At 38.5% G+C, this 27,259-nt stretch overlaps 1 protein-coding gene across 1 annotated transcript; it reads right to left on the bottom strand.

Moving 5' to 3' along the window:
• Nucleotides 1–10,975: 10,975 nt before the first annotated feature.
• LOC140883199 (uncharacterized) lies at nucleotides 10,976–12,195 on the bottom strand. Its single transcript, XM_073289568.1, has one exon. The coding sequence runs from the start codon at nucleotides 12,100–12,102 to the stop codon at nucleotides 11,203–11,205; it is 900 nt and encodes a 299-aa protein (XP_073145669.1). The 5' UTR covers nucleotides 12,103–12,195; the 3' UTR covers nucleotides 10,976–11,202.
• Between the last annotated feature and the right edge of the window lie 15,064 nt (nucleotides 12,196–27,259).

The raw sequence follows: 27,259 nt of genomic DNA, 5'->3' as shown, positions 1-27,259 counted from the left end.
TCGAGATTAAGAGCAGATCTCGATGATGTCGCTTCTCTCGAATCCATCCTGCGAACGTCTTCACCAAGAATTCGATCTCTAACATCATTGAATTGTAATTTTCCTTTGCCAGCAGAATTACTAACCGCTGCCCGCATTGGCTCCCAAACATTTGGTAAAGACGCCAAAAGAATAAGTGCACGGATCTCATCATCAAACTTGATTTCCACCGATGTTAGCTAGGAAACAATCATTTTGAATTCATTGATGTGTGCCGCCACCGAAGCACCTTCCTCCATCTTCAAGTTGAATAACTTTTTCATGAGGAAAACTTTATTATTTGCTGATGGCTTCTCGTACATGTCCGACAAAATGGACATCATCTCCTTCGTGGTTTTTGCCTCCGCCACGTTGTGTGCCATGTTTTTTGTTAGAGTCAATCGTATTACACCTAACACCTGTCGGTCAAGGAGCTCCCACTCATCATCCTCCATATTTTCTAGCTTCTCCCCGGATAGAGGTTGATGTAGCTTCTTGCTGTACAAATAGTCTTTAATCTGTAACCGCCAGAACGTGAAATCTGTACCGTCGAACTTATTGATTCCAGGTCCCGATCCGTCATTTCCGGCCATCGCTTCTCCTGCCTTAATAAAATTTCAAAAAATCTTTTCTCCAAGGCTCCCGAACACCGTAACAGCTTTGATACCAGTTGTTGTGGATTATACCGAAGCGAACATGACGATAATAGAAATTGCGGAATAAAATAATCAATAAGGACACCAAAGATTTACGTGGTTCACCCAATATAGGCTGCGTCCATGGAGCTGCTGCAAATCTTTATTACCGGAGAAATATTACAAGTGTATACAAAACACTATATCTCTTCACACCCAAGCCTCGAGTATTACCGAGAAAATATTTCTCTAACTCACACAAGAGATCACCGAAAAAAAGAACAATTCTTTTTTTCTACTCTTTATTTTCTTCTCTACTGTCAATACAAAAGAGAAGAATGTGATACAATAACTGAAATAAGGGAGCTCTATTTATAGTAGATCCTTCATTCTTCTTTCTTCAAACATTCGATGTGCGATTCTTTAATGGGCCTCACCCTTAACAACAATGGCGGAGCTAGGATCCGAAATCCACCCGGGCTAAAATTTTTAACGAGAAACAAAAAATAATGAATAAGAATTAAAAAGTTTTTCATTAATAAGATCTTCAATATTTTTTTTTTTGGAATCGTACGTAAGATTTAAAAACATTTGACTATATCACAATCCAAATTTGTTTTCAATATGACTTCATATCAGCAACAAACGATCAGCGCGATGCATTATCTAATATAAATAGAAACTTGAACGGAACACACAATTAAATTTTTTTATGAAATCAAAAATTGCAATTCTAAAAAAATCTTTTCATTGCAATGCAATTACTTTTAAAATAAGCAATATCAGAAAAAAAAAAAAAAAAAAAAACGCCAAGAAGAAATCTACTTTATAGAAGTGAAAATATTATTAAAATATGGAAATTGATAGAGATGAAAGTTAAATTGAATTAAATCTAATAAAAAAACAAGGACAAAAAAGCCCAATTTTGAGACATATGAGCTACTTAATTTTTTTAATTGGGCTACATGTGGGCTATTTAATTTTTTTAATTTGACTACCTGGGCTAATATAGCATTTGTCCAAAAATAACACACAAAATTATTTTTAAAAACATACATATAACACATTAAAAAAAAATAAAATGGGCCACCTGGGCTAAATCCCGGGTGGCATGATATGTGCCTCCGCCCTTGACTATATATTACTATCAAAGGTAAATTTCTTTTTTTTTTATTACAGTAAAACTTGTAACTTTATTGAGTATGAGCAACGTTGACCGGCTATTTCGGTATGAATAAAATTCTACTGGCAAGCGAACCAGGTCAAATTATAATAAAGTGGACAACGGTCCAGATGTCGAACCCACAGGGACTGTAAAAATATGATTACCAAAATATATTTATTTCTACTTAATCTAGGCTAATTAAAAAGAGCGATTTCAGGTTTTTAAACTAATAACTAAAATTGCAATAAAACTCAAATTAATTAAAATAAAGCTGGAATATTTTGGATTACTTAAAATTTGGGAAAAACTTCGATCAAGGACACACGTAGGTACCAGACAATTCACACAACAAACAATCTATCTAAGATATCAGACTTAATTATAATTTACGGGAATTTTCCTAAATTATTCGAAAGACTATTTCTAGAACAATCAAACCTATTCAAATTTGACGGATTAATATTTCATAATTCTAATCAAATCCAAATGCATAAACACTGTGAAAATTCAGTAAACACCTAAACCGCATAATGAAACCGAATTCTATTTCTAGTCAGTTTTACACTATGTTGAAAACCAAAGTGATCGAATTCGAAACCTCCTCTGTACAAATTGGAATCGATTAACAAGCAAACAAATAACTGGCCAAGAAATTTGTAAGGCAAAGATAAATCTGATAATCAATAAACTCAATTACGTCTGAAAATCTCAAATAAATAAATCAAGTTTTTACATAAACTGTCTGGTCCAATCACGTGGCCTTGATCGAAATAAAGAAACTACTCACTAATAAACATAATTCAATAACCAAAATTAAAAACATAAAATAAAAATACTAGAATAGCATAAAATCTGAAGAACTCCCTCCTAGCCGCCGCCTGTGCTCCCAAAAAATCCAAAAGTCCGGAAAAAGAGCATAAAAATTCTATTTATAGGGCCGCGCCAATTGGAATCCAATTCAAACTAAAAATCTCAAAACTTAGGTCATGCGGACACGCGCGCGCGCGCCTAGGACGTCTCGCGCACGCGTAGTGTTAAAAAACAGCGAATTCTCAATCAACTCGCGCGCGCGCGCGCGCGCGGCTTCCCTGTAAGCTCTCTGGTCATCCCTTCTGCGCACGCGCGAGAAAGAGGCTCGCGCGCGCGCGGCTTTAACGCACAGAAATCCCAAATTTTGATTAATTTCCTACAAAATTCAACCAGGTGAGTCTAATGCAAACACATAACATAAAACACTAATAAAACTAACGAAAAATAACTTAAATGCATGCAAACTAAACACAAAATGCTATAAAATAATGCATACTAACTGCACTTATCAACACCCCCATACTTAACTCTTGCTCGCCCTCGAGCAAGAAATACAAAAACAAAATGCAAACAAAAACATAAGTAAGGACAAGTCATGAATGTGCACAGCCTCTGAGAAGTTTAATTACCAACAAAAATCACAGACATGCTCTCAACTTTTCATAATACACTTTCGGTTTTACGTAAACGTGTGTGTGTGAAATGTCATTCCAGTTTCATACAACTAAGACCAAATTCGTCTCAAATCTGCTTAGCAACCTATGACAAATCAATGCAAGTTTCACTTTTCAAGTGTCCATTCATTCCAACGATCTCTAGAAATACCCACCTCCCTTGAGATAATGAATTACACACCTCCGAATTTTGCACCCGGTATTGCATTAGCCCCAATAATTACCCGCTGACTTAGCTACAACTGGATAGGATATGAAAAATCATTCTATTTTTTCTTTCTAATCCCCTCATCTATAGCCCGGATGGAGCATCAAACCCATTTAACTCGCATACTTAGCCTTAAATTTAATCTTTTATAGGATTTTAATCCTTTCAAGGCCCGGATGGAATTGTATAAAACTCTTTTTTTTTTTTTCTAGGTGCGCCCAAGATCATAAGTGTAAACTAGAGCCTCATCAAAATTCATAGTACACAATCAAGATTCACAAACCACCTATTGCCGTGCAATGGTCAAACAGACAAAAACTTCATCAAATCTTTTGTTACAGTCCACTGGTCTAACATTAGTGCTTAAAAATATTCACGCTTCAACCTACAAATTCTCATGTCAAGCCAAGAGCAAAATTTTTCAAAAATTTTTTTTCAACATAACTTCATCATCATTGGCTATCATGACTCATCCTACTCATGCAATGCAAACAACAACAAAAACACACTATATGCAAACAAAAACGAAACACGACAAATGCATTAAATTAGTCTACCCCCATACTTATCCAAAACATTGCCCTCAATGATTCAGAACAATGAACATAATGCAAACAAACACACAATGTAATGAAAAACAAAAATAACACTCCCCTGGTTCTCGATGCATTCTCTTCCTTCTTGACAGTATCCTCTGGGACGGTATCAGTAGTCTAGATTATCGGCGGGCACGACCAACTGGCATGGGAAAGAAACAATAATCAAATAAAAACAAAAATAAAAACCAAAAACATAATAAAAAAAAAACAAAAACACTGGGTTGCCTCCCAGTCAGCGCTAAATTTATAGTCTATAGCCCGACTATACTCCTCTTTGAGTGGCGAAATTCAAGGTGGTTTATCCACCGTCTGTGAAAAACTCGAATCAGTCCTGTACTTGCATGCTACATCATTAAAGAACTTGTGCAAGGGATCAATTCCTGTAGACAACTGCACCTGCAGACATGCACCAACATCATGCATCTCATCAACCAAACGAATAACATAACAAGATTTCAAAATTGGGCTCTCAGTAGCCGACTTAGACATAGTAAAAACTACTTGTTCATCGTTCAATCTCAGAACCAACTCTCCCTTCTCAACATCAACTAGGGCTCTACTAGCAGCAAGAAAAGGACGCCCTAAAATCAGTGGAACCTCACAGTCCTCATCCATGTCAAAAATAACAAAATCTACAGGGTATATAAAGTGTTCTATCTTGACTAGAATATTTTCCACTACTCCTCTTGGATATTTAATAGAACCATCAGCAAATTTAAGAGAGATAGCAGCAGGTTCTATATTTTCAACTCCTAATTTTCGAGCAATAGAATAAGGCATTAAATTAATGCTCGACCCAAGATCACACAACACATTCTCAAAAGACAAACTTCCAATATGACAGGGTATAGAAAAACTCCCTGGATCCTGAGATTTTGTTGGAAGCTTCTTTTGCAACACCGCCGAGCACTCTTCCTTCATTGTGACTTGCGTAAGATCATTCAGCTTCTTTTTATTTTTCAGCAAGTCTTTCAGAAACTTTGCATATCTCGGCATCTGAGCTAAAGCATCTGCAAAAGGTATGTTAATATGCAGTTTCTTGAAAATTTCAAGAAAATTCTTAAATTGAGAATCAAATAATAGTTGCTTAGCTCTAAGAGGGAAAGGTAAAGTAGATAAATCAACATTTTTATTAACTTCAAATTTTGAAGTCTTACCTTTCTTACCTGTCGTGGAGGATTTTTCTGTACGCACCTCCTCTTTTTCTTCATCAATTTTCGGCCCTTCCACAGCCTTCTCGTCTTCCGGTTGCTTCTCAGACTGTTCAGATTGTGATCTCGTCACTACCATAATTGCATTCACGCTTTTGGGATTGAGCTCAGTGTTGCTCGGTAGAGATCCAGTAGGACGATTTGACAATTGGGAAGCAATTTGACCCATCTGACTTTCCAACCTCTGCATCATAGCTTCTTGATTTTATAAACGAGCCTCAGTACCCGCCACATATTTCATCATTATTTCCTCGAAGCTCGGCTTCTTCTCCTCTTGCTTGGACTGCCAGTTCTGATTATAATTATTGTTGTAGGAGTTGTACGGCTGCCGTCCTTGATTTCCCATAAAATTTATAGCATCAACTTCAAACAACTGCTGATCCTCTTTCAGATTCCCTTGTGTTGGCGCTGTTTTCATGAGTGCCACTTGATGTGTTAGAGAGTTGATCTTAGCGTTCAGGGCCATCAAGACATCGACCTCTAGAATTCCACCCTTCTTTTCCTTCTTTACATCCGGCCACCCAATATTACTCTCTGCCATGTTGCCAATGATCTCCCAAGCTTCAGCTGGCGTCTTCCTGAATAAGCATCCATTGGCGGCAGCATCCAGCATAGATCGAACCGACTGATCGGCTCCGTTGTAGAACGTTTGGGTCTGCTGGCTTTGAGTAAGATTATGCTGAGGACATGTCCTCAACATCTTTTTGAACCTGGTCCACGCCGCATGTAGAGATTCTCCCTCCTTTTGCTTGAAAGATATAATATCAGAGAATAACTTAGCCATCTTTGTAGGAGGGAAGTATTTCTTTAGGAATTCTTGGACAAGACCCGTCCAAGTAGTAATACAACCAGTCGGCAGGTCATCAAGCCACTGCAAGGCTTCGCACTGTAGAGAGAATGGGAATAATCGCAGTCTCACTGCATCAGAGGTTACCCCATTAAACTTGAATGTGTCACAAATCGACAAGAATCGCTCCAGATGAGCGTAAGGATCCTCAGTATAAGTGCCTCCAAATCGTGCTTGAAGTTGGATCATCTGAATAGTTGAGGGTTTAAGCTCAAAGTTGTTCGCCTCAACAGCGGGGCGAACGATGCTGGATCCATAACCTTCAACCGGAGGCCTAATAAGATCCCAAACAGTGCGGTTGTCAACTTCTTCTGCCATTTCTTCCTCAGACTCAGAATCAAGCTCCAAATTAAGATCTTTCCTAGCTCTCCGAATCCTACTAAGCGTGCGTTCTATCTCCAAATCGAGTGGTAGGAGATTTTTGAATAGTCGAGATCGATGCATGCACTAGCAGATGAGTACCTGACAAACACAAATAAAATAAAAAAAATTCAGAAAGCAGATAAATAAAAAAAAACAGTCTAATCTCAAGAGAAATAAAAATTTTGATATCAAACAGTCCCCGGCAACGGCGCCAAAAACTTGACCGGCTATTTCGGTATGAATAAAATTCTACTGGCAAGCGAACCAGGTCAAATTATAATAAAGTGGACAACGGTCCAGATGTCGAACCCACAGGGACTGTAAAAATATGATTACCAAAATATATTTATTTCTACTTAATCTAGGCTAATTAAAAAGAGCGATTTCAGGTTTTTAAACTAATAACTAAAATTGCAATAAAACTCAAATTAATTAAAATAAAGCTGGAATATTTTGGATTACTTAAAATTTGGGAAAAACTTCGATCAAGGACACACGTAGGTACCAGACAATTCACACAACAAGCAATCTATCTAAGATATCAGACTTAATTATAATTTACGGGAATTTTCCTAAATTATTCGAAAGACTATTTCTAAAACAATCAAACCTATTCAAATTTGACGGATTAATATTTCATAATTCTAATCAAATCCAAATGCATAAACACTGTGAAAATTCAGTAAACACCTAAACCGCATAATGAAACCGAATTCTATTTCTAGTCAGTTTTACACTATGTTGAAAATCAAAGTGATCGAATTCGAAACCTCCTCTGTACAAATTGGAATCGATTAACAAGCAAACAAATAACTGGCCAAGAAATTTGTAAGGCAAAGATAAATCTGATAATCAATAAACTCAATTACGTCTGAAAATCTCAAATAAATAAATCAAGTTTTTACATAAACTGTCTGGTCCAATCACGTGGCCTTGATCGAAATAAAGAAACTACTCACTAATAAACATAATTCAATAATCCAAAATTAAAAACATAAAATAAAAATACTAGAATAGCAGAAAATCTGAAGAACTCCCTCCTAGCCGCCGCCTGTGCTCCCAAAAGATCCAAAAGTCCGGAAAAAGAGCATAAAAATTCTATTTATAGGGCCGTGCCCATTGGAATCCAATTCAAACTAAAAATCTCGAAACTTAGGTCATGCGGACACGCACGCGCGCGCCTAGGACGTCTCGCGCGCGCGTAGTGTTAAAAAAACAGCGAATTCTCAATCAACTCGCGCGCGCGCGCGCGCGGCTTCCCTGTAAGCTCTCTGGTCATCCCTTATGCGCACGCGCGAGAAAGAGGCTCGCGCGCGCGCGGCTTTAACGCACAGAAATCCCAAATTTTGATTAATTTCCTACAAAATTCAACCAGGTGAGTCTAATGCAAACACATAACATAAAACACTAATAAAACTAACGAAAAATAACTTAAATGCATGCAAACTAAACACAAAATGCTATAAAATAATGCATACTAACTGCACTTATCAAACGTCTTCAATTACAAAATTTACAAGCCAAAGTGAAAAATTCCCAAACTCCCACACAAAGGAGTATGGTGAAGAAATAACAAAAGAAGCAAGATTGTGAGCCACCGAATTGGCCGTTCGACGAATATGATTCAACTTGATAATATGACGGCACTGAAGCAGATATTTCACTTCTGTGGCAATTGCTCCAATATAACTGAAATCCTCGTCTGGACAAGCGACTGCTTGCGCCTCCATCAGAGAATCAATATTTACTTCATGTATGAGTCTATGACCATCCCTTTATTCATTACCAGATTTAACCCCTCTCTCAAAGCAATAAGTTCCCCGTATGTGACTGAAATTGTTTTATCAATCCTTAACCCAAACGCAAGAACCAAATTACCTTTATGATCTCTAACTACTCCCCCAACTGCATAGTTATTAGATTGATCATTAAAAGCTGCGTCGACATCCATGCGAAGCTGGTGTAATAGAGGTTTTGATCAGTGTGCTAATGGCTTAATAGAGCATTCAGATTTTCCAATAGAAAGTGCATCTCATGCGTCATGGAACTCATTCGACATGATTTCACTCCAAGCCCACCAATGCTGCACCTACAAGTTTCAGGGCCTGAGTCGAACTTAAAATTTGGGCCCCTCAAATACATATTTCAATTTTTAATATTACTATATAGAATCTTTCAACAGAAAAATATAAATTACTCTAGACTTAAATGTACAAAAAAAAACATACAACGTTAAGAGTGACGTTAAAGAAACTAAAAGAAAATAAATATCGTGTATAGATGTATTGTCTTATGTCTATGAAATCAAATAATCAATATTGTAAGAGAGTGACGGAAGTCTTGAAACCCAAGAGTTGTTCACGAGTTATCATGGGATGCAAACTGTGATTTGGGGAGAAAAATAGGTCCGTAAGGCGTAAGCGATGAAGAGGGGAGGACAAAGAAATCTGAGTCACATAATAATAGAATTATATAATGTGGGCCTGTTTTGGACAGAGTTACAATAATTAAAATTTTTTATGAGTCATACACAATAATAATAGTATTATATGTATTTTTGGGCCCTCTCTTGAACCTGGGCCTGAGGTGGTGGACTCACTCGCCTCATGTCAAGTCCGGGCCTGAAGCCCACTGCCCGCAATTGCACGTGGGACCTCTCTATGTGGCCAAATTCTTTTTTTTTAATTAATTTATGTTTTAGTAGATATGTTTTTGTAAAAAAATCATTATTTATTTATTATTAATTTTTTATTTTTCTCTCACACGAAATCAAATTTTTTTATTTTCGACTTTGATGACCAGCTGGAAAAACTCTTAAGAGACAAAAATTAAAAATTTAACGAGTAAAAAAGTTGAAATGATTAAATTAATTTTTTGTGATTAATTATATTTATAAAAAAAATTGGTTAACCTAATTAAAATAGTTTTATTAAATTTATTTTATATTATATATTTTTAATACAAATATATTTTTAATTAAAATTAGTTAGCACGACTTTTGACTTATTTTAATTCGTTTGGGTTTTTAGACCTTCGGTTCAGAGAAATCAATTCGGCTAGGTTCGAATATGGTTGACGCAAAATTTTATTAGAAAATATTCAACCCGAACTCGATTCAAACCGAAATTATCTCGAAAATGATGAACTCAATTCCGACTAACCCTATCAATTCGATTTAATTTTTTATTTTTTAAAAATAATTAAATAAAAATTCAAAACACATAACGTTAATAATAATATAGAATCAAAAATTTTACTCGCTAATTTTTTTATTTTTGTTTCCTTATTAATTTTTAGTAGAATACACAAACATAAAACTAAATATTATATGTATATATTTTTAAAATTCTAAAAAATAAAAGCGCCTTAAGATTATAATTGTTAATAGTTTTCTACAATACTATGTCACAACCCAAAAGACTGAAATATTTATTTGCTGGACTTTGATCCAATTTTATCCTCTCGATCCAACTTATCTGATATATTCTTTTTTTCTTTTCTTCTTTTCTTTTTTTTTTTTTTTTTTAAGAGAATCATCTGATATATTTAATTCAGAACAAACTCTATTTTTTACCGGTCTCACTCACTTGGCGACAAAAATGATATATGAAGCATGAATTTTCTTGGATGAAGCCAGAAGTTCATACAATTTAAAGACAATTTAAAGTAATCAGATTTTTATAATGTACTAAAAATCATGTTTTACGGACTGCATACTGAACACGGTTAATGTTTTGACTTTATAAATGTTGATTTTTAGATTTTTTTTTTATAAAAAAATTGATTATATATATATATATATCTCGATAGGACATAAGGCCGAGATGAAGGGGATCACTTATTATCCTCGAGATATTTTTCCAACTCATAAAAAAAACATAAATCCACAGCAAGTGGTAGAGGAGCAATGTAGCATTATCAAATTGTTACTTTTTATTTGGACCCACCACTCAAAAAACTAAATACTTCATAATAATCTCCGTTTTAAAATAGAAATATTTTCGACCGCAAAAATCGAAGGTAGACCCAAACACAGATCTGAGAAGACCTAGACTCCTTCTCATACCACGTACGTAGTTGTAGTTGTAGTTGTAGTTGTAGTTGTAGTTGGCTGGCACAATAAATTATATTTATATAATATATATTAAATAATCGGGCCATATTATTTCAATTATTTTAGCTCTCTATATTATGGCTTAATGCCTTAATCAACATTCCCAAAATTAAAAAGAAAACACGCAAGCCGAATGGATATGCACGAACATTGGTTGATTTTGATTTTGATTTAGTCAACCAGCGATCGAAACGAGACTCTGTTGAGCCTGTTCCTTCCAAATTTGACTATTACTTTTCTATGAATAAAAACCCCAAACAAAAATGGGATCTTGAATCGAATGCCAATAACAGATCAACACCAGTTAGTTTAATCAATGGAAATAATAATTAAAAAAAAAACAAATTATATTCTCATTTTCTCGATCGATGGAATTGCAAACAATCACATTTCTAATTTTAGCAGCAGCAGCAGGAGTAGCAGTGGATCCATGTATATATCAAAATCACGGCTCGTTTGAACTTTTTGATGATTCAACAAAAAAGAAACAATGACTAATAAATGAGAGAGAGAGCAGAAATGGGAAGCTAAAGCAGATCGAAAATGGATAAGAAGATATCAGTAAAGAACCCAGTGCTCACCGTCGATGGCAATTTTGAAACCGTGGAGTCGGGCAAATATCTCCACGGCCTTTCGGACACCGACCCAGACGATGTCGTGCCCGAACAGGATCCCACCAGGCTTCTTCAACACCTTGTAAGCATTGTTGATGTCCACCCACGCTGAGTGGAAGTCGTGCGCCGCGTCCACCTCCACCAGGTCTCCGTACACTCCCCAGTCGCAGAGGCCGCCCAGAGCGGTGTTTGTGGAGAATGGCAAGAACATGATCGAATCGGAGGCGTTGGCTCGCACCACGTTCTGCATGAATTGGTACAGCATCATCACATCTCCGTTCACCATCTTCATCCCTTTACCCTCGTCGTAGTATCCGGGCCACCCCCTGAAATCGTCGATGCACAATATTTGACTGTCCAGGCCCAATTTCCGAGTCAGGCCCACCATGTGAATCGCGGATGCTCCAAGAAACGTGCCCACTTCTATGATGGTCTTGGGCCTCGCCTTCTCGATCAAGTGCTCGAAGACCGGCATGTTTGAGCCCCATCCTTTGGTCCACTCTTCCAAGATCAGCCCATCGGAGATGACGTGCTTGGGGGGAAACCCTTCCCAGGGCGAGGTGCGATTGAAAACACGGTCGATGATTGTTTGCCGGACGTTCTCCGCCGGAACTGGGTTCGCGCACTTCTCCGGCGAGAAGACGCTGTGGTCGAGTAAATCTGCGGCAGATTGGGACATGAGTGGTAGTGAGTGCCATAGATAACCGAGGATGAAGGATAAGAAGAGGAGGATGCAGAATCTGGTGGGCGTGGCGATCTTCTGGAAGGCGGCACCCAAAAACCTTCTCTGCTGCGTCCGGTGGCGGTGGGCTGGAGGTGTCTCCGGCGAACCCACAGGCTTCATATTGCTCTAGATTTGCCTGTTATTATGATTAGTCTACGGAGAGAAAAGTGGGGCTTTTGCTGTTAGATCAAGGCCAGATTCAAATTTCTATCCCCATCTGTACTATTTAAGCTTTGATGATTGAAGATGATTGCGCGTCTGAATAAAAAAAAAAAAAAAAAAAAAAGAGAATATTCAAACCAATAAAAAAAATTTGAAATTGACAAAATAAATTTTAATTATCCAGATATAAATTTTGTTATTTAAGGTTTTTCCTTAAAAATTCATATGAAATATAAGATGGGAGGAGAATATTTTCACATGCGAACGTTGTGTATATCCAAGCTGTTGGGACCTCAAATCGATTTATTTCTTTATAATGTAAAAATACTTATGTTTTGAATCCCTAGGCACAGATTTTAAACTTAATTATTCAAAACCAGATCCCTCCACGAATAATTGAGAACCAACATGTTGTTTATTTATATTTTTAGAAAACGTAATTAAATTAATATCGTTTCATTATCCCCAAAAGGCCTATGAATGTTTACACTTCGTACTAGCAAGTTGTAATTCTCAACAGATATATATTACCATTTTCAACTTAAATAACATTTAAAGTCAATTATAACGTGCACGTACATTCAATTTTGATGCAAAAATATGAATTTACATGTATGATTTTTATTTTTCGAAATAGGATGATGTTAAAGAGCTAGATATATATGTTGCATCTATGAATACCAAGTTACATAAAAATAATCTAAATATGAAATTAGATATATTATAAGTAGAAAACAGATAATATATATGCAAATGGTGTTTTCATGTGGTGTGGGGTTCAGGAATCAAGTTATATAAATAGCTTACATGCTCACTTGTTTGCACATTAAATTTGAAAAATAGTGTGGAATATCAATCGAGAATTCGAGATCGAGTAATTTCATAATATAAACCCACCATTTTTTTCTTTTTTTTTTCTTATTATTATTTTTGTTTATGATGTACATTGTAACATTGAGTCCTCTAAATAATATAATACCCTGCAAACCACATTAATTAAGAAAATGTTGATATCGCTTTCGAACTTATAAGCACTATTCAAAAACTTTGTTACTTCACGAACTCTATATTCGACTAAATAAATAAAAAAAGATTGAGATAAAAGTGGCAGAAAAGTCAATGCAAAGCTTAACAAAATTAAAAAAACGAGTGCAGACCACAGATGGTGCATATGATGCGTACCATCATCTTGAATTAAAAAAGAAAATTTTGATTCGTAGTAGAAATTAATGAAGTTATATCACTACTTGCCATTAAATGGCCTGCAAATGGATTGGATTTTTCTCATTGATTTGTGTTTTATACACCAGCCTGCCGCATTATCTGCAATTTGAAACAATTGTATTGTATATACATCAACTTTCAACATCTTCAAGTCGATCGTCGTTAATCTCGAGATTATAAAACAATTATTTTTTTAATGACACTAATTACCTATGCGAAACAAATTGTTTTTATTTTATTTTTTATTTTTTGTTTTTTACTTTTTCGTTTCGAAAACCAACACCAAACAGTCTTTTTGTCGAATATAAATATTTATTCCAGTATTGTTGGATTGTTTGGAGTTTAGTACGTATGGTACATCAGATTTATTTGGTTATAATTCGAAGTCTATATAATATTTTATTTTACAAATTATAATTTAGGGGAGTTAATTATTATTTCTATATATATTCTCGCTGTATGTTCTCTAACGCTTTCTTTCTTTGATTATTGCCGGATTTTTTGTGGAAATTGTTATACCCTGTGGGATGAAATGCCATCAAAGTTGTGTGAAGGGTTGATGTGCGTGTGATCGATTCGAAAGAATAAATCTGAGGGGTATTTGAAATTAACTTTTACATGATTTGATGAGGAATGAATTTGAATTCACTTCATATTTGTCCAACAAAAAATATTGAAATTTGAAATTAATTGATTCGAATTATATCTATACAAAGACAACCTATATTCAAATGATTGATATGATATTTATATTATTTGTATATAATATATTTAATTATAAGTTATATATATATATATATATATATATATAATTTTGATATGTTGTCGTTCATCCACCATATTCTTGACTCAAAAATAAAGAATTAGCGGATGTAGAAGTATAAGAACTCTTGACTCAAAAATAAAAATAAAAAAATAAAAGAACCCTCTAATTTCGATATATTTTACTAGTTGTTTCACAATATATGGTATAAATATGTCATCAGCATTTGTTATTGGATTTTGGGGGTTTTTTAAATAATTAATATAAAAATAAAAATAAATTATAAAAATATATCATGTTATAAAATTTTATGAAAGTATGATAATCCGGGACATACTTCCCCGGATTTGGCAGGTTTCTGCCATGGTTGGCAGGGTGGCAGATTCCAGTTTTTTTTTTTTTTTTTTTTTCAAATTTGAAATTATTAAATAAATAAATAAATCTTAGTTAATATATTTAATTAACAAATCAAGAATAATGAAAAGTTTTATTAATAATTGATGTCAGGGGATATATCCTGAAATATCGTCTGATATCTCGGGATATATTTATTTTTTCACATTAACTTAGATCGGGATTTGTGATAACAAAGAGGTTATTGGTGGTAAGTGATGTTTTGTAATTATTATTGGATATGGGCCTCGCAAATATTCACTATCTACACTCGGGCTTGGACTTGTCAATATTATCGGATCATGGGCTACAACCCATCAGATCATGGGTCTGGCCCTTTTAATTATGGATGAACATCAGTGGGCTGACATGAACACACGTTCTCAACTATCTGAAGGACAGGGAAGTTTTTATTATATATATACTGTTTTCTTCTTGATTACAGACAACGTGGGAAGGAAGTTTCTATACTTTCTTTCCCATGATGTTTCCCATGTTTTCCTCTATTTTTTCTCCCATGTTTCTCTGCCTGACTTAGGCATCGGAGAGGTCACGCCGGGAGAAATCCTGGTGCCCCCTGACCGGTTTATTCATGATTTTCAGGCAAGAACAGTCGGAGGATTCACAAAGACGACGAATGAATTTTTGGGATGTCATCAATGGCGCCGTTTGTGGGAAATTGAGTTTGAGGCGTTGATTCAATTTCTCTCTTTCTCTTAAAAAAAAAAAAGCATCCGGGCAGAAAGAATTCCTCTATTTCTCCCGCTGAAAAAAAAACGTAATTTCGAGATCTGGAGGCTTCGACTTTCGTTTCTGGCTGCCTTTTTCCAAACATCTTGGATAGATTTCGTTGCTTCCTGAAAAGTTTTTTACTTCTTAAATCTCGAGTTCAACGGCCACTTCACCTTAAAAACATCATGCTGCTCAATCGGGTTTGCTTGGTGAGTTGCAGAAAATCTTCTTGAAAGACCGTTAATGGGCTCTTCTGGCTTGGATCTTGTTTACTCGGGCTCACCTGTCTTGCGTAGATGTTACTGCTCCGGTAGGCGGAGGCGACGGTGGAAATCTCACAACTCGTCACACCATTTAGAACTATAGTCTAACACACGCAGCGGCTTGCAAAGATAATGGCAGGGGCGTACTCCACTTGTATCTTGTTTTATTGGTGATTTTGAGCTATTCTTAACATGGGTTAGCATTATTTGAGTTGCTAAATTTTCTGCTCGATGGTTTCTGTCGCTGCACAAGTTTTGGAGTTCGCAGGTGTTTTGGGCTCTGGTTTTGCTACGGGACTGCTGCCAAACGTGAGTTAACTTGCTGCTCAACTTGTGTTCGTTGTTTTTCTTCTATCAATTCCAACGTCCACGCTTGCTTCAAAAGGCATATTGGGATCAACTTTGGAGTGCTTGTGGCCTTGTTTGAAAGTGCGCGGTGGTGGGAGTGTATTGCTTAGCTTCGAAATTTGTATTGAGTGGCTGTTGGAAAACACTTCGTGCATTGTTTTGGAGCTATTTTGACTAACTTCGGAGTTCCTACATCGCCGTTGGTCGGATTGATCACTTCTTGCCCGCCAAGTTGCGTTGGTGATCGTCTCTATAGTGACCCTTACCTGGATCACCTATTAAACAGAACTTAGGCATGCAATTAACTTAATCAAAATAGTAATCAGAATTCAACTGCGGAAACCATAAACATTATACAATTCCAAGGCAAGGAATCTGTAAATACCCAAATATAATACAACCAAATCGAACAGCTGTATCAATCTAATAACAACAGAATAAAACCTAGGCGAAGCTCCAGCTGGCCAACCACTTCCTAGCCCCTCTTGGATCCACCCGCCTCGTCCAATCGCAAACCTGCCCCATGGAATAGGGTGTCAGAAACACAGAGTACGAGACGTGAGCATAAAATGCTCAGTACGAGAGTATGAGTATACATGCATGCAAAGTGAACTCCCTATAAACTCGAGGTCAAGGATCAGATAACAGAGACAGACCGGGCCCTGGTATGTAGCACGCTGTGCCGTCGCTTCAGGAGGTGGCTCTCATACCATAATACCAGTGGATATGCCGGACCCAAATCGATGGAATTCCAACCACTAACAAGATAGGGAAAACCCTACTAACAGACATCTCGAAGGAGATAGCTCAGTATGCAAATGAATGCAGCATAAATCAATGACATATAAACCATGCAGTCACATAATACATGCATACTCAGTCAGGATATCTCGAACAGTACTTTCGTACCTCAAATCAGTGCAAACTCTACCAACTCTAGGTCCACGCCGATAGTCTGCTCTACACTGCCAAATGATACTACTATCATTAAAGTGTTCTAAAAGCCTTAACTAAGCTATTACATACTCCTAAATATTTATAGGAAGCAAAAGCTATACCTTCGTCTGTCGTTAACCCTTTGATGTCGATGCCTCAAGATCTTGGGCACAACTCCGCTACGACTACCGAACGCCTCGCCGACCCCCGGGTCAAGCCTAGGAAGGCTAGAACTACTCAAATATGCCTGGAATATTGAGGGATTCTCGGAATTGGCAATTGAAAGTGAAGCCTCGGCCTTCTATTTATAGACCATGATCGGAACCTCCGATCCTCGATCGAAACGTTCGATCCTGCCATCGGAGCTTCCGAAGATCCTGATCTGCCACGTGTCAAAATATCATTTGTTGACTTCGGATAGGGGTGATCAGAGCTTCCGATCCTGATCGGAGCTTCCGATCCAACCACACGTCATGGATGACGTAATATAATCGGTGCCTTCGATCGCTCATCGGAGCTTCCGATCGTGCCTTCGGAGCTTCCGATCCGTCCGATACCCAATTTATTTAATTAGCATTAATCCTTTAATTTCTCAATTAGGGTACGGGCTACTACATTCTCCCCCACTTAAGATATTTCGTCCTCGAAATCAGATCTTAAGTATTGAATGTAATACAGAAATCAGAAACATTCTTTATTTAAATCAAACGTTTACAGAGTTTGCAACTGAATACAACTTAAGAATGAAATCAAAACAGCTCAGGATGGTCTTCACGCATCCTGTCCTCAAGCTCCCAAGTAGCTTTCTCAGTGCCTCGACGCTGCCACTGAACTAAAACCAAAGGAATGACTTTGTTCCGCAAAACCTTATTCTTATAATCCAGGATACGAATAGGTTTCTCAACATAGGTCAAATCCTTGCTCACCTGAACCTCAGACCGCTCCAAAATATGAGATTCATCCGCCACATACCGTCGCAACAGAGATACGTGGAACACGTCGTGAATACTGGAAAGATGCGGTGGCAAAGCTAGTCGATAAGCCAAATCGCCAATGCTCTCTAAGATCTCAAACGGACCGATAAATCTGGGAGACAACTTGTCCTTAAGGCCAAATCTGAGAATTTTACGAAAAGGTGACACTCTCAGAAACACTTTCTCCCCGACATCGAACTGCAAAGGCCTACGCTTGGTGTTAGCATAGCTGGCCTGATGATCCTGTGCAGTCTTAATCCGTTTCTTGATCTGATCAACAATGTCTACCGCCTGTTGGATAAACTCCGATCCATCAGTCTGTCTCTCCCCCACTTCTTCTCAGAAGAGTGGAGTACGACAATGTCGCCCGTACAACGCCTCAAAAGGTGCCATCCCAATATTAGTATGATAGCTGTTGTTGTACGCGAACTCGATCAATGGAAAATGATCCTGCCTGGCTGAACCAAAATCCATGACACAAGCTCTAAGCATATCCTCCAAAGTACGGATAGTGCGCTCTGACTGACCATCAGTATCCGGATGATAGGCAGTACTAAAACTGAGAGTAGTACCCATCGCACGCTGAACACTCCCCCAGAATCTAGAAGTAAACCTGAGGTCCCGATCGCTGACAATGCTCACAGGCACTCCATGAAGTCGAACGATCTCCTGAATGTACAACCGAGCCATACGATCCACATTGTACTCCCGGCTATAGGTAATGAAATGCGCTGACTTGGTGAGTTGGTCCACCACAACCCAGATAGCATCACAGTTCCTCGAGGATACCGGCAAATGGGTCACAAAGTCCATTGTGATAAACTCCCATTTCCATTCAGGAATAGGCAGACTGTGAAGCAATCCTCCAGGTCGTCGGTGCTCTGCCTTGACCTGTTGACACACCAAACATCTCGAAACAAACTGATAAACACTGCGTTTTATTTCTTTCCACCAGAAACGAGTACGTAGATCCTTGTACATCTTGTTGCTCCCAGGATGAATACTCAACTTAGTGCGATGCGCCTGAGACAAAATCTCCTCTCGCAACTCTACATCCTGCGGAATCACAAGCCTACCAGACAAACACAGAAAGTCATCTGACTGATAGTGAAATCCAGATGAGCTACCCTCGTTAGCTAGACGAGCTAAACGCTGGGTCTTCGAATCAGACATCTGAGCATCTCGAATCCGCAAATACAACGCTGACTCAGATAATATCGCAAACATCTGGATACCGTACATACCTTTCTTATGCTTGAAAGTATATCCTGAAGTAGAACAGTCACTGATCGCACTAGACATCGAACAAGTCTGAAGTGCGGATAGTCGCACCTTGCGACACAAAGCATCAGCGGTGAGATTAGCATCTCCCGGATAGTACTTAATCTCGCAATCATAGTCCTTAAGCAAGTCCATCCAACGTCTCTGCCTCATATTCAATTCCGCCTGAGTGAACAAATATTTGAGACTCTTGTGGTCGGTGAAGATCTCAAATTTCTCGCCATACAGATAATGACGCCAGATCTTCAAAGCGAACACAATGGCTGCCAATTTCAAATCATGGACTGGGTAGTTGTCCTCGTGAAGCTTCAGTTGTCTAGAAGCGTATGCGATCACATGCTCATTCTGAGTCAGGACACAACCTAACCCCTGCAGAGAAGCATCAGTGTACATCACATACCCTCCAGATCCTGACGATAATGCCAACACCGGCGCATAAGTCAACCGCCGTCGAAGCTCACAGAAATTCTCCTCACACTCGGAGAACCACTCGAAATCCACACCCTTGCGGGTAAGCTGCGTCAAAGGTCGAGCTAACTGAGAGAAGTTCAGAATGAAGCGATGATAATACCCTGCTAGACCCAGAAAACTACGGATCTTAGCAACTGTCGTCGGACGCAACCAATTAAGCACCGCCTCAATTTTGCTTGGATCAATAGAAATCCCCTCCCTGGATATGATATGGCCAAGAAAGACCACTCGATCCATCCAGAACTCACACTTTCTCAGCTTGGCGTATAACTGCTCATCTCGAAGAGTTTGCAGTACGAACCGCAAGTGAGAAACATGCTCTTCCATATTACGCGAATACACCAAGATGTCGTCAATGAAGACCACAACAAACTTGTCCAAATACTCCTTAAAGACACGGTTCATCAGATCCATGAATAAAGCCAGCGCATTAGTCAAGACAAATGGCATCACTAGAAACTCGTAATGCCCATAGCGAGTACGGAATGCAGTTTTGGCTACGTCCTGTTCTCGGACTCTCAACTGATGATACCCAGATCTCAAGTCAATCTTGGAGTAAACTGAAGTGTCCTGCAGCTGGTCAAACAAGTCATCAATACGAGGCAAAGGATACTTGTTCTTCACAGTAACTCGATTCAGCTGCCGATAGTCAATGCACAACCGCATAGACCCATACTTTTTCTTTACAAAAAGAACAGGAGCTCTCCAAGGAGATACACTAGGACGAATGTATCCCTTGTCCAAAATATCCTGTAGCTGATTCTTCAACTCACGTATCTCTGACGGAGCCAGACGATACGGTGCTCGAGAAATAGGGGAAGTACCCGGCATCAACTCTATGCCAAACTCGACTTCCCTAACAGGAGGAAAACCCGGAATCTCATCGGGAAATACATCTGGAAATTCATACACAACAGGAATACTCTCTATCCCAATACTCTCAGCGGACAAATCAACTGCATAGATAAGGTAGCCTTCCCCGCCAGACTATAGAGCTCGACAGGCTCTCAAAGCTGATACCAAAGGCATCGGGGGTCGCGCTCCCTCTCCATAGAAAAACCAGCTATCACTTCCCTCCGAATGAAAGCGTACTAATCTCTGATAGCAGTCCACTGAAGCTCGATAGGTAGTCAACATATCTATTCCCAGAATGCAATCAAAGTCCTCCATCGCAAGAACCATGAGATTCGCTAACAGAATGTTCCCCTCGAACTGTAAAGGGCAACCCATCACTAGACGCTTAGCCAAAGTAGATTGGCCCGTCGGAGTAGAAACAGACATCACTACATCTAGTGCAATGCATGGTAACTTATGCCTCTTAACAAAACGTGCAGAAATGAAGGAATGAGATGCACCAGTGTCAATAAGTACAAGAGCAGGTATACCATAAATCAGAAACGTACCTGCGATGACTTTCTCATTCTCCTCCACTGCCTGATCATGTCTCAGGGCAAACACCTGGCCAGAAGCTCGTGGCCTCAAATGAGAACTCCCAGCAGGTTGTCCCTGCGTCCTCTGCTGAACGGTGGCCTGAGAACCAGATCCTGAACCAGAACCGCCTCCGCCAGATAGTGGACATTCCCTCCGGATATGACCAGTCTCTCCACAACGGAAACAAGCTCCAGAAGCTCTACGGCACTTGTCGGATGGACGGTTCTTCCCACAGTGATCACACTTGTACTTCTTACCGAAACGGACAACACCAGCAGAGCCAGAGGAAGAAGAAGTAGATCCAGACTTCTTGAAAGATTGGGCACGGGGACCCAACGAACTAGCAGGTCTCATCTGAGAGAAAAACCTGTTCCGTCGAATGTTGTCCTCTGCCTGGTGACAACGGCTCACCAAACCCTCGTAGGACATGTCATCACCAACCGCCACACGTTCATAGATCTCAGGGTTAAGGCCCTGAAGGAACAAATTATACTTCATCTCGGAGCTGTCGGCAATCTCGGGGCAATAGGATAGCAGATCGAAGAACTTCTGCTGATACTCATCAATAGACATGGCTCCCTGTCGCAGACTCAGTAGCTCGCTCGCCTTCGACTGACGGAGTGCAGGAGGAAAATACAGCTTCTGAAAAGCTGTGCGGAACTCGGCCCAGGTGGCCACTCCTCTCGCCGCAACAAAAGGTGCAGAAGTAAACCTTCACCACCTGCGCGCACGTCCATCCAGAAGATAACCAAGGGTCTCCATCTTCTGCTCCTCGGTGCATTGAAAAGTCTGAAAAGTCGTCTCCATGCGGTCTAACCAGTTCTCCGCATCCTCCGAAGACTCACCTCCAACCAAGGGCTTAGGCCCCATCTGCAAGAATCGACGTACACTGAAACGGTCCTCATCTCGATGACGATGGCGGCGTTCCCGACGAGGCTCCCGGTCGGCATCACCCCAACGCCCACCAATACTGCCATGAGAACTTTGGTCGTCACGATCTGCCATCTACAAAATTAACCTAACGGTTATCTTTATGTAGAATCTAAATCCCAAGAATACTTTGCATGCTCTGATACCATAAATATAGTGACCCTTACCCGGATCACCTACTAAACAGAACTTAGGCATGCAATTAACTTAATCAAAACAGTAATCAGAATTCAACTGCGGAAACCATAAACATTATACAATTCCAAGGCAAGGAATCTGTAAATACCCAAATATAATACAACCAAATCAAACAGCTGTATCAATCTAATAACAACAGAATAAAACCTAGGCGAAGTTCCAGCTGGCCAACCACTGCCTAGCCCCTCTTGAATCCACCCGCCTCGTCCAATCGCAAACCTGCCCCATGGAATAGGGTGTCCAGAAACAGAGTACGAGACGTGAGCATAAAATGCTCAGTACGAGAGTATGAGTATACATGCATGCAAAGTGAACTCCCTATAAACTCGAGGTCAAGAATCAGATAACAGAGACAGACCGGGCCCTGGTATGTAGCATGATGTGCCGTCGCTTCAGGAGGTGGCTCCCATACCATAATACCAGTGGATATGCCGGACCCAAATCGATGGAAGTCCAACCACTAACAGGATAGGAAAAACCCTACTAACAGACATCTCGAAGGAGATAGCTCAGTATGCAAATGAATGCAGCATAAATCAATGACATATAAACCATGAAGTCACATAATATATGCATACTCAGTCAGGATATCTCGAACAATACTTTCGTACCTCAAATCAGTGCAAGCTCTACCAACTCTAGGTCCACGCCGATAGTCTGCTCTACACTGCCAAATGATACTACTATCATTAAAGTGCTCTAAAAGCCTTAACTAAGCTATTGCATACTCCTAAATATTTATAGGAAGCAAAAGCTATACCTTTGTCCGTCGTTAGCCCTTTGATGTCGATGCCTCCAAAACTTGGGCACAACTCCGCTACGACTACCGAACGCCTCGCCGACCCCCGGGTCAAGCCTAGGAAGGCTAGAACTACTCAAATATGTCTGGAATAGAGAGGGATTCTCAGAATTGGCAATTGAAAGTGAAGCTTCGACCTTCTATTTATAGACCACGATCGGAACCTCCGATCCTCGATCGGAACTTCCGATCTTCGATCGGAACGTCTGATCCTGCCATCGGAGCTTTCGAAGATCCTGATCTACCACGTGTCAAAATATCATTTGTTGACTTCGGATAGGGGTGATCGGAGCTTCCGATCCAACCACACGTCATGAATGACGTAATATCATCGGTGCCTCCGATCGTGCCTTCGGAGCTTCCGATCCATCCGATACCCAATTTATTTAATTAGCATTAATCCTTTAATTACTCAATTAGGGTACGGGCTACTACAGTCTCACAAATGAATATGTTCTTATCATGGGAAATCCGGCCAAATATGCGCTGCCATAGCGCGCATCCATCGAAAGCTATGTGTTTCATCATAAGGTGATATAATTTTAAACTCTTGCTTAACATCTTCTTTAAAGGGCAAGGGCAGCCTCTCATTGGCAAGGACTTCAGTCCATTAATACAAGTTGAGTGCGGGTTAATGACTTTATTTTGGCCCTCTTTGGAATGCCTATGCAAACCTTGGACAAATCTAATAGCACAATTTACTATGTTTGATGCTTTTTTCACGAGCTCGGGTTATATAATCTTTGATCGCTGGGATATCTCGATATTAGCTCAGCATCTTGGTTGGCCTTCGTTCTCAATTCATTAGTACCTGTCGTGGCACGGCTTCGCTAAGATAAGTTTTATCATTTTATCATATTAATAGGGTCAAATATCTAGACATTGTGCCCTACCATATTCTGCCAGAGCAGCTTTTTAGAAAATTAGGTATGAGTTAATTGTGTTGACTTATCAGACAATTACTTGAAGTTCTATGGTGCGTGCATGGTATCTTATGTATCAAGATTCATATTTTATTTTATGTAATTACCCCATTATCTTGGAATTCGAATAAGTGTAAATGGCGTACACTCATGGCATGCAAATTTTCCTATATTGACTTTGATTATTCATATTTAAAGCAAGGTATTATTAAATGCATGCAAATTGAATTCAAATGTACAGAGTACACATATCATTGGAGTTCCATCAACTCTTCTTGTTATAGCATATTTTCAAGCATGCATTAAATATAAATCATGAATGGTAGTTGATGCTTATAATGCTTATTATGGTTTGTTTGCCTTTCGTCAAGGCTTACTTCTCAAATTTATGTTATTTTATTATCTCTACAAGGGATCGAATTTCTCAAAACGCCACATATTCGACTGCAAATAACCACATATTGTGACATGCTTCACATGCTTGGGAGTTTATCGGATGTTCGGGCATGCGATCTAGCAGTAAGCCCCGTCAGAATTTATTACTCGGGCATGCAATCTAGCAGTAAGCCCCGCCAGGATTTATTACTCAGGCATGCGATCTAGCAGTAAGCCCCGTCAGGATTTATTACTCGGGCATGCAATCTAGCAGTAAGCCCCGCCAGGATTTATTACTCGGGAATGCAACCTAGCAGTAAGCCCCGCCAGGATTTATTACTCGGGCATGTAATATAGCAGTAAGCCCCGCCAGGATTTATTATTCGGGCATGCGACCTACCAGTAAGCCTCGCCAGGATTTATTACTCGGATATGCAATCTAGCAGTAAGCCCCGCCAGATTTATTTTTCGGGCATGCGATCTAGCAGTAAGCCCCACCAGATTTATTTTTCGGGCGTGCAATCTAGCAGTAAGACCTTGACATCTTTATTTAAAGTCCCGGAGTCTCAAGGTCCGGGCACTCATTTAAAATCCCATGACAATATCTCCGTCATGGTAGTCCAAAAAAGCCCATGTCACTATCTACATCATGGCACCCAAAGCCCGGGAGGTTCCAGGCCCCGGCATCTATCTAAAACCCATGTTATTCTAAGCCTTGGCACCTTACAAAGCCCGGGAGGTTCCAGGCCCCGGCACTTACAAAGCCCAAGGGATTCTAACCCTTGGCACTCTATAAGCCCGGGAGGTTCCATGCCCCGGCACCCATTTAAGCCCAAGGCATATATAAGCCCTTGGCATTATATAAGCCCGGGAGGTTCCATGCCTCGGCACCCATCTAAGCCCAAGGCATATATATAAGCCCGAAAGGTTCCATGCCCCGGCACCCATTTAAGCCCAAGGCATATATAAGCCCTTGACATTATATAAGCCCGGGAGGTTCCATGCCCCGGCACCCATTTAAGCCCAAGGCATATATAAGCCCTTGGCATTATATAAGCCCGGGAGGTTCCATGCCCCGACACCCATCTAAGCCCTTGGCACCTACAAAGCCCGGAAGGTTCCATGTCCCGGCACCTACCAAAGCCCGATGCATTCAGCACTACAAGTCTATTGACTTGGCATGGGAGATTATTTGATCATTTACTCACCAACGACTATATCGATCCAACCTCGAGGATTTTATGTTCTTCAACAGTTATTATATTAATTCGACCCCTCCTCAAACACGATTCCATGGTCATTCTCTCGGCCTTGCATGCATGGAATATTCTCAATGACTTATCGATTCGACTTCAGGAGGGTGATTGGTGCATTTCTGTCTAAGTTCATGGATGAAGTGAACAAATCGGGACAGCGAGTAATGACTCTAGCCCTACTTCTTAAGGGGGGCGTAGTGATGTCAGGGGATATATCCCGAGATATCGTCTGATATCTCGGGATATATTTATTTTTTCACATGAACTTAGACCAGGATTTGTGATAACAAGCAGATTATTGGTGGTAAGTGATGTTTTGTAGTTATTATTGGATATGAGCCTCGCAAATATTCACTATCTACACTCGGGCTTGGACTTGTCAATATTATCGGATCATGGGCTACATCCCATCAGATCATGGGTCTGACCCTTTTAATTATGGATGGACATCAGTGGGCTGACATGAACACACGTTCTCAACTATCTGAGGGACAGGGAAGTTTTTATTATATATATACTATTTTCTTCTTGATTACAGACAACGTGAGAAATAAGTTTCTACACTTTCTTTCCCATGATGTTTCCCATGTTTTCCTCTATCTTTTCTCCCATGTTTCTCTGCCTGACTTAGGCATCGGAGGGGTCACGCCGGAAGAAATCCCGACGCCCCCTGAACGGTTTATTCATGATTTTCAGGCAAGGACAGTCGGACGATTCACAAAGACGACGAATGAATTTTCAGGATGTCATCAATTATATTATTATTATGGTTTATATGATAATATTTTGAATTAAAATATCAAATTTATAACTTTTATTTTCTCATAAAAAATAATAATAAATTTAATTTACAAATATTTTGTCCAAAAAAAATAGAAAAATTAATTACTACACAATAACTAATGAAAAGTTTCATTATTATTTTTTTTGGCCAATAAACTATCTTCGGATAAAATAAGAAAACGAAAAAAAACTTGTTTCCTTAAGTGAGTTAATTCACTAAATAAAATAATATTTGATTAAAATAACTTTAATATTAACTCAATTAAATAACTTTAACTCATGTTTTTTATATTAAAATTAGTAAATAAAATAAATTTAATATTAAATCAATTAAATAATTTTAATTAAAATTATAACTCAAGTTTTTTAAATTAAATATTTATTTTATTTAGTGAATTAACTCGGAATAATTTTTTTTTGGTTTTGTTTTCTTGTTCTATCCAAAAACCGTTTATTGGCCAAAAACAATAATGAAACTTTTCATTATTCATTGTGTAATAATTTCTCTATTTTTAGAAAAAATATTTGTAAATTAAATTAATTATTATGTTTTATGAAAAAATAAAAGTTATAATTTTTAGTATTTTAATTCAAAATATTATCAAATAAAACCACGATAATAATTTTAAAAAATATAAATGAACTTTTTTGTACTTTATATACTCATATTAGTAATGATAATACAATACTTAATATTTATATTAATAGCGTTATTAATAAAATTAATTCTAATTATTTTAAAATTTTAGTTCATAAATTAATTTATGAAACATAAGAACAATAAAATAAATGATATGATTTTTATTTTATGATAATTATTTTATTGGACTTCAAAATACTTAATTTGTTAATTAAATATATTGACTAAGATTTATTTATTTATTTAATAATTCCAAATTAAAAAAAGAAAAAATAAAATTGGAGTCGAATACTAAGGCACTGTTTGGTTTGAGGTATGGTATAAGTACTATATAGATAAGTAGTATAATGTAATAAAAAATAAATAAAAAATGATAGTTAAAATTGTATTGAATT

Source organism: Henckelia pumila, chromosome 2, assembly GCF_033568475.1.
Source record: "Henckelia pumila isolate YLH828 chromosome 2, ASM3356847v2, whole genome shotgun sequence".
Taxonomy (NCBI): domain Eukaryota; kingdom Viridiplantae; phylum Streptophyta; class Magnoliopsida; order Lamiales; family Gesneriaceae; genus Henckelia; species Henckelia pumila.
The sequence above is the reverse complement of the archived record's forward strand: the minus strand, read 5'-3'. Positions and strand labels throughout refer to the sequence as shown.

Excerpts from the sequence above, each read along its gene's own strand:
- LOC140883199 (XM_073289568.1), bottom strand. The coding sequence starts at position 12,102 with ATGAAGCCTGTGGGTTCGCCGGAGACACCTCCAGCCCACCGCCACCGG.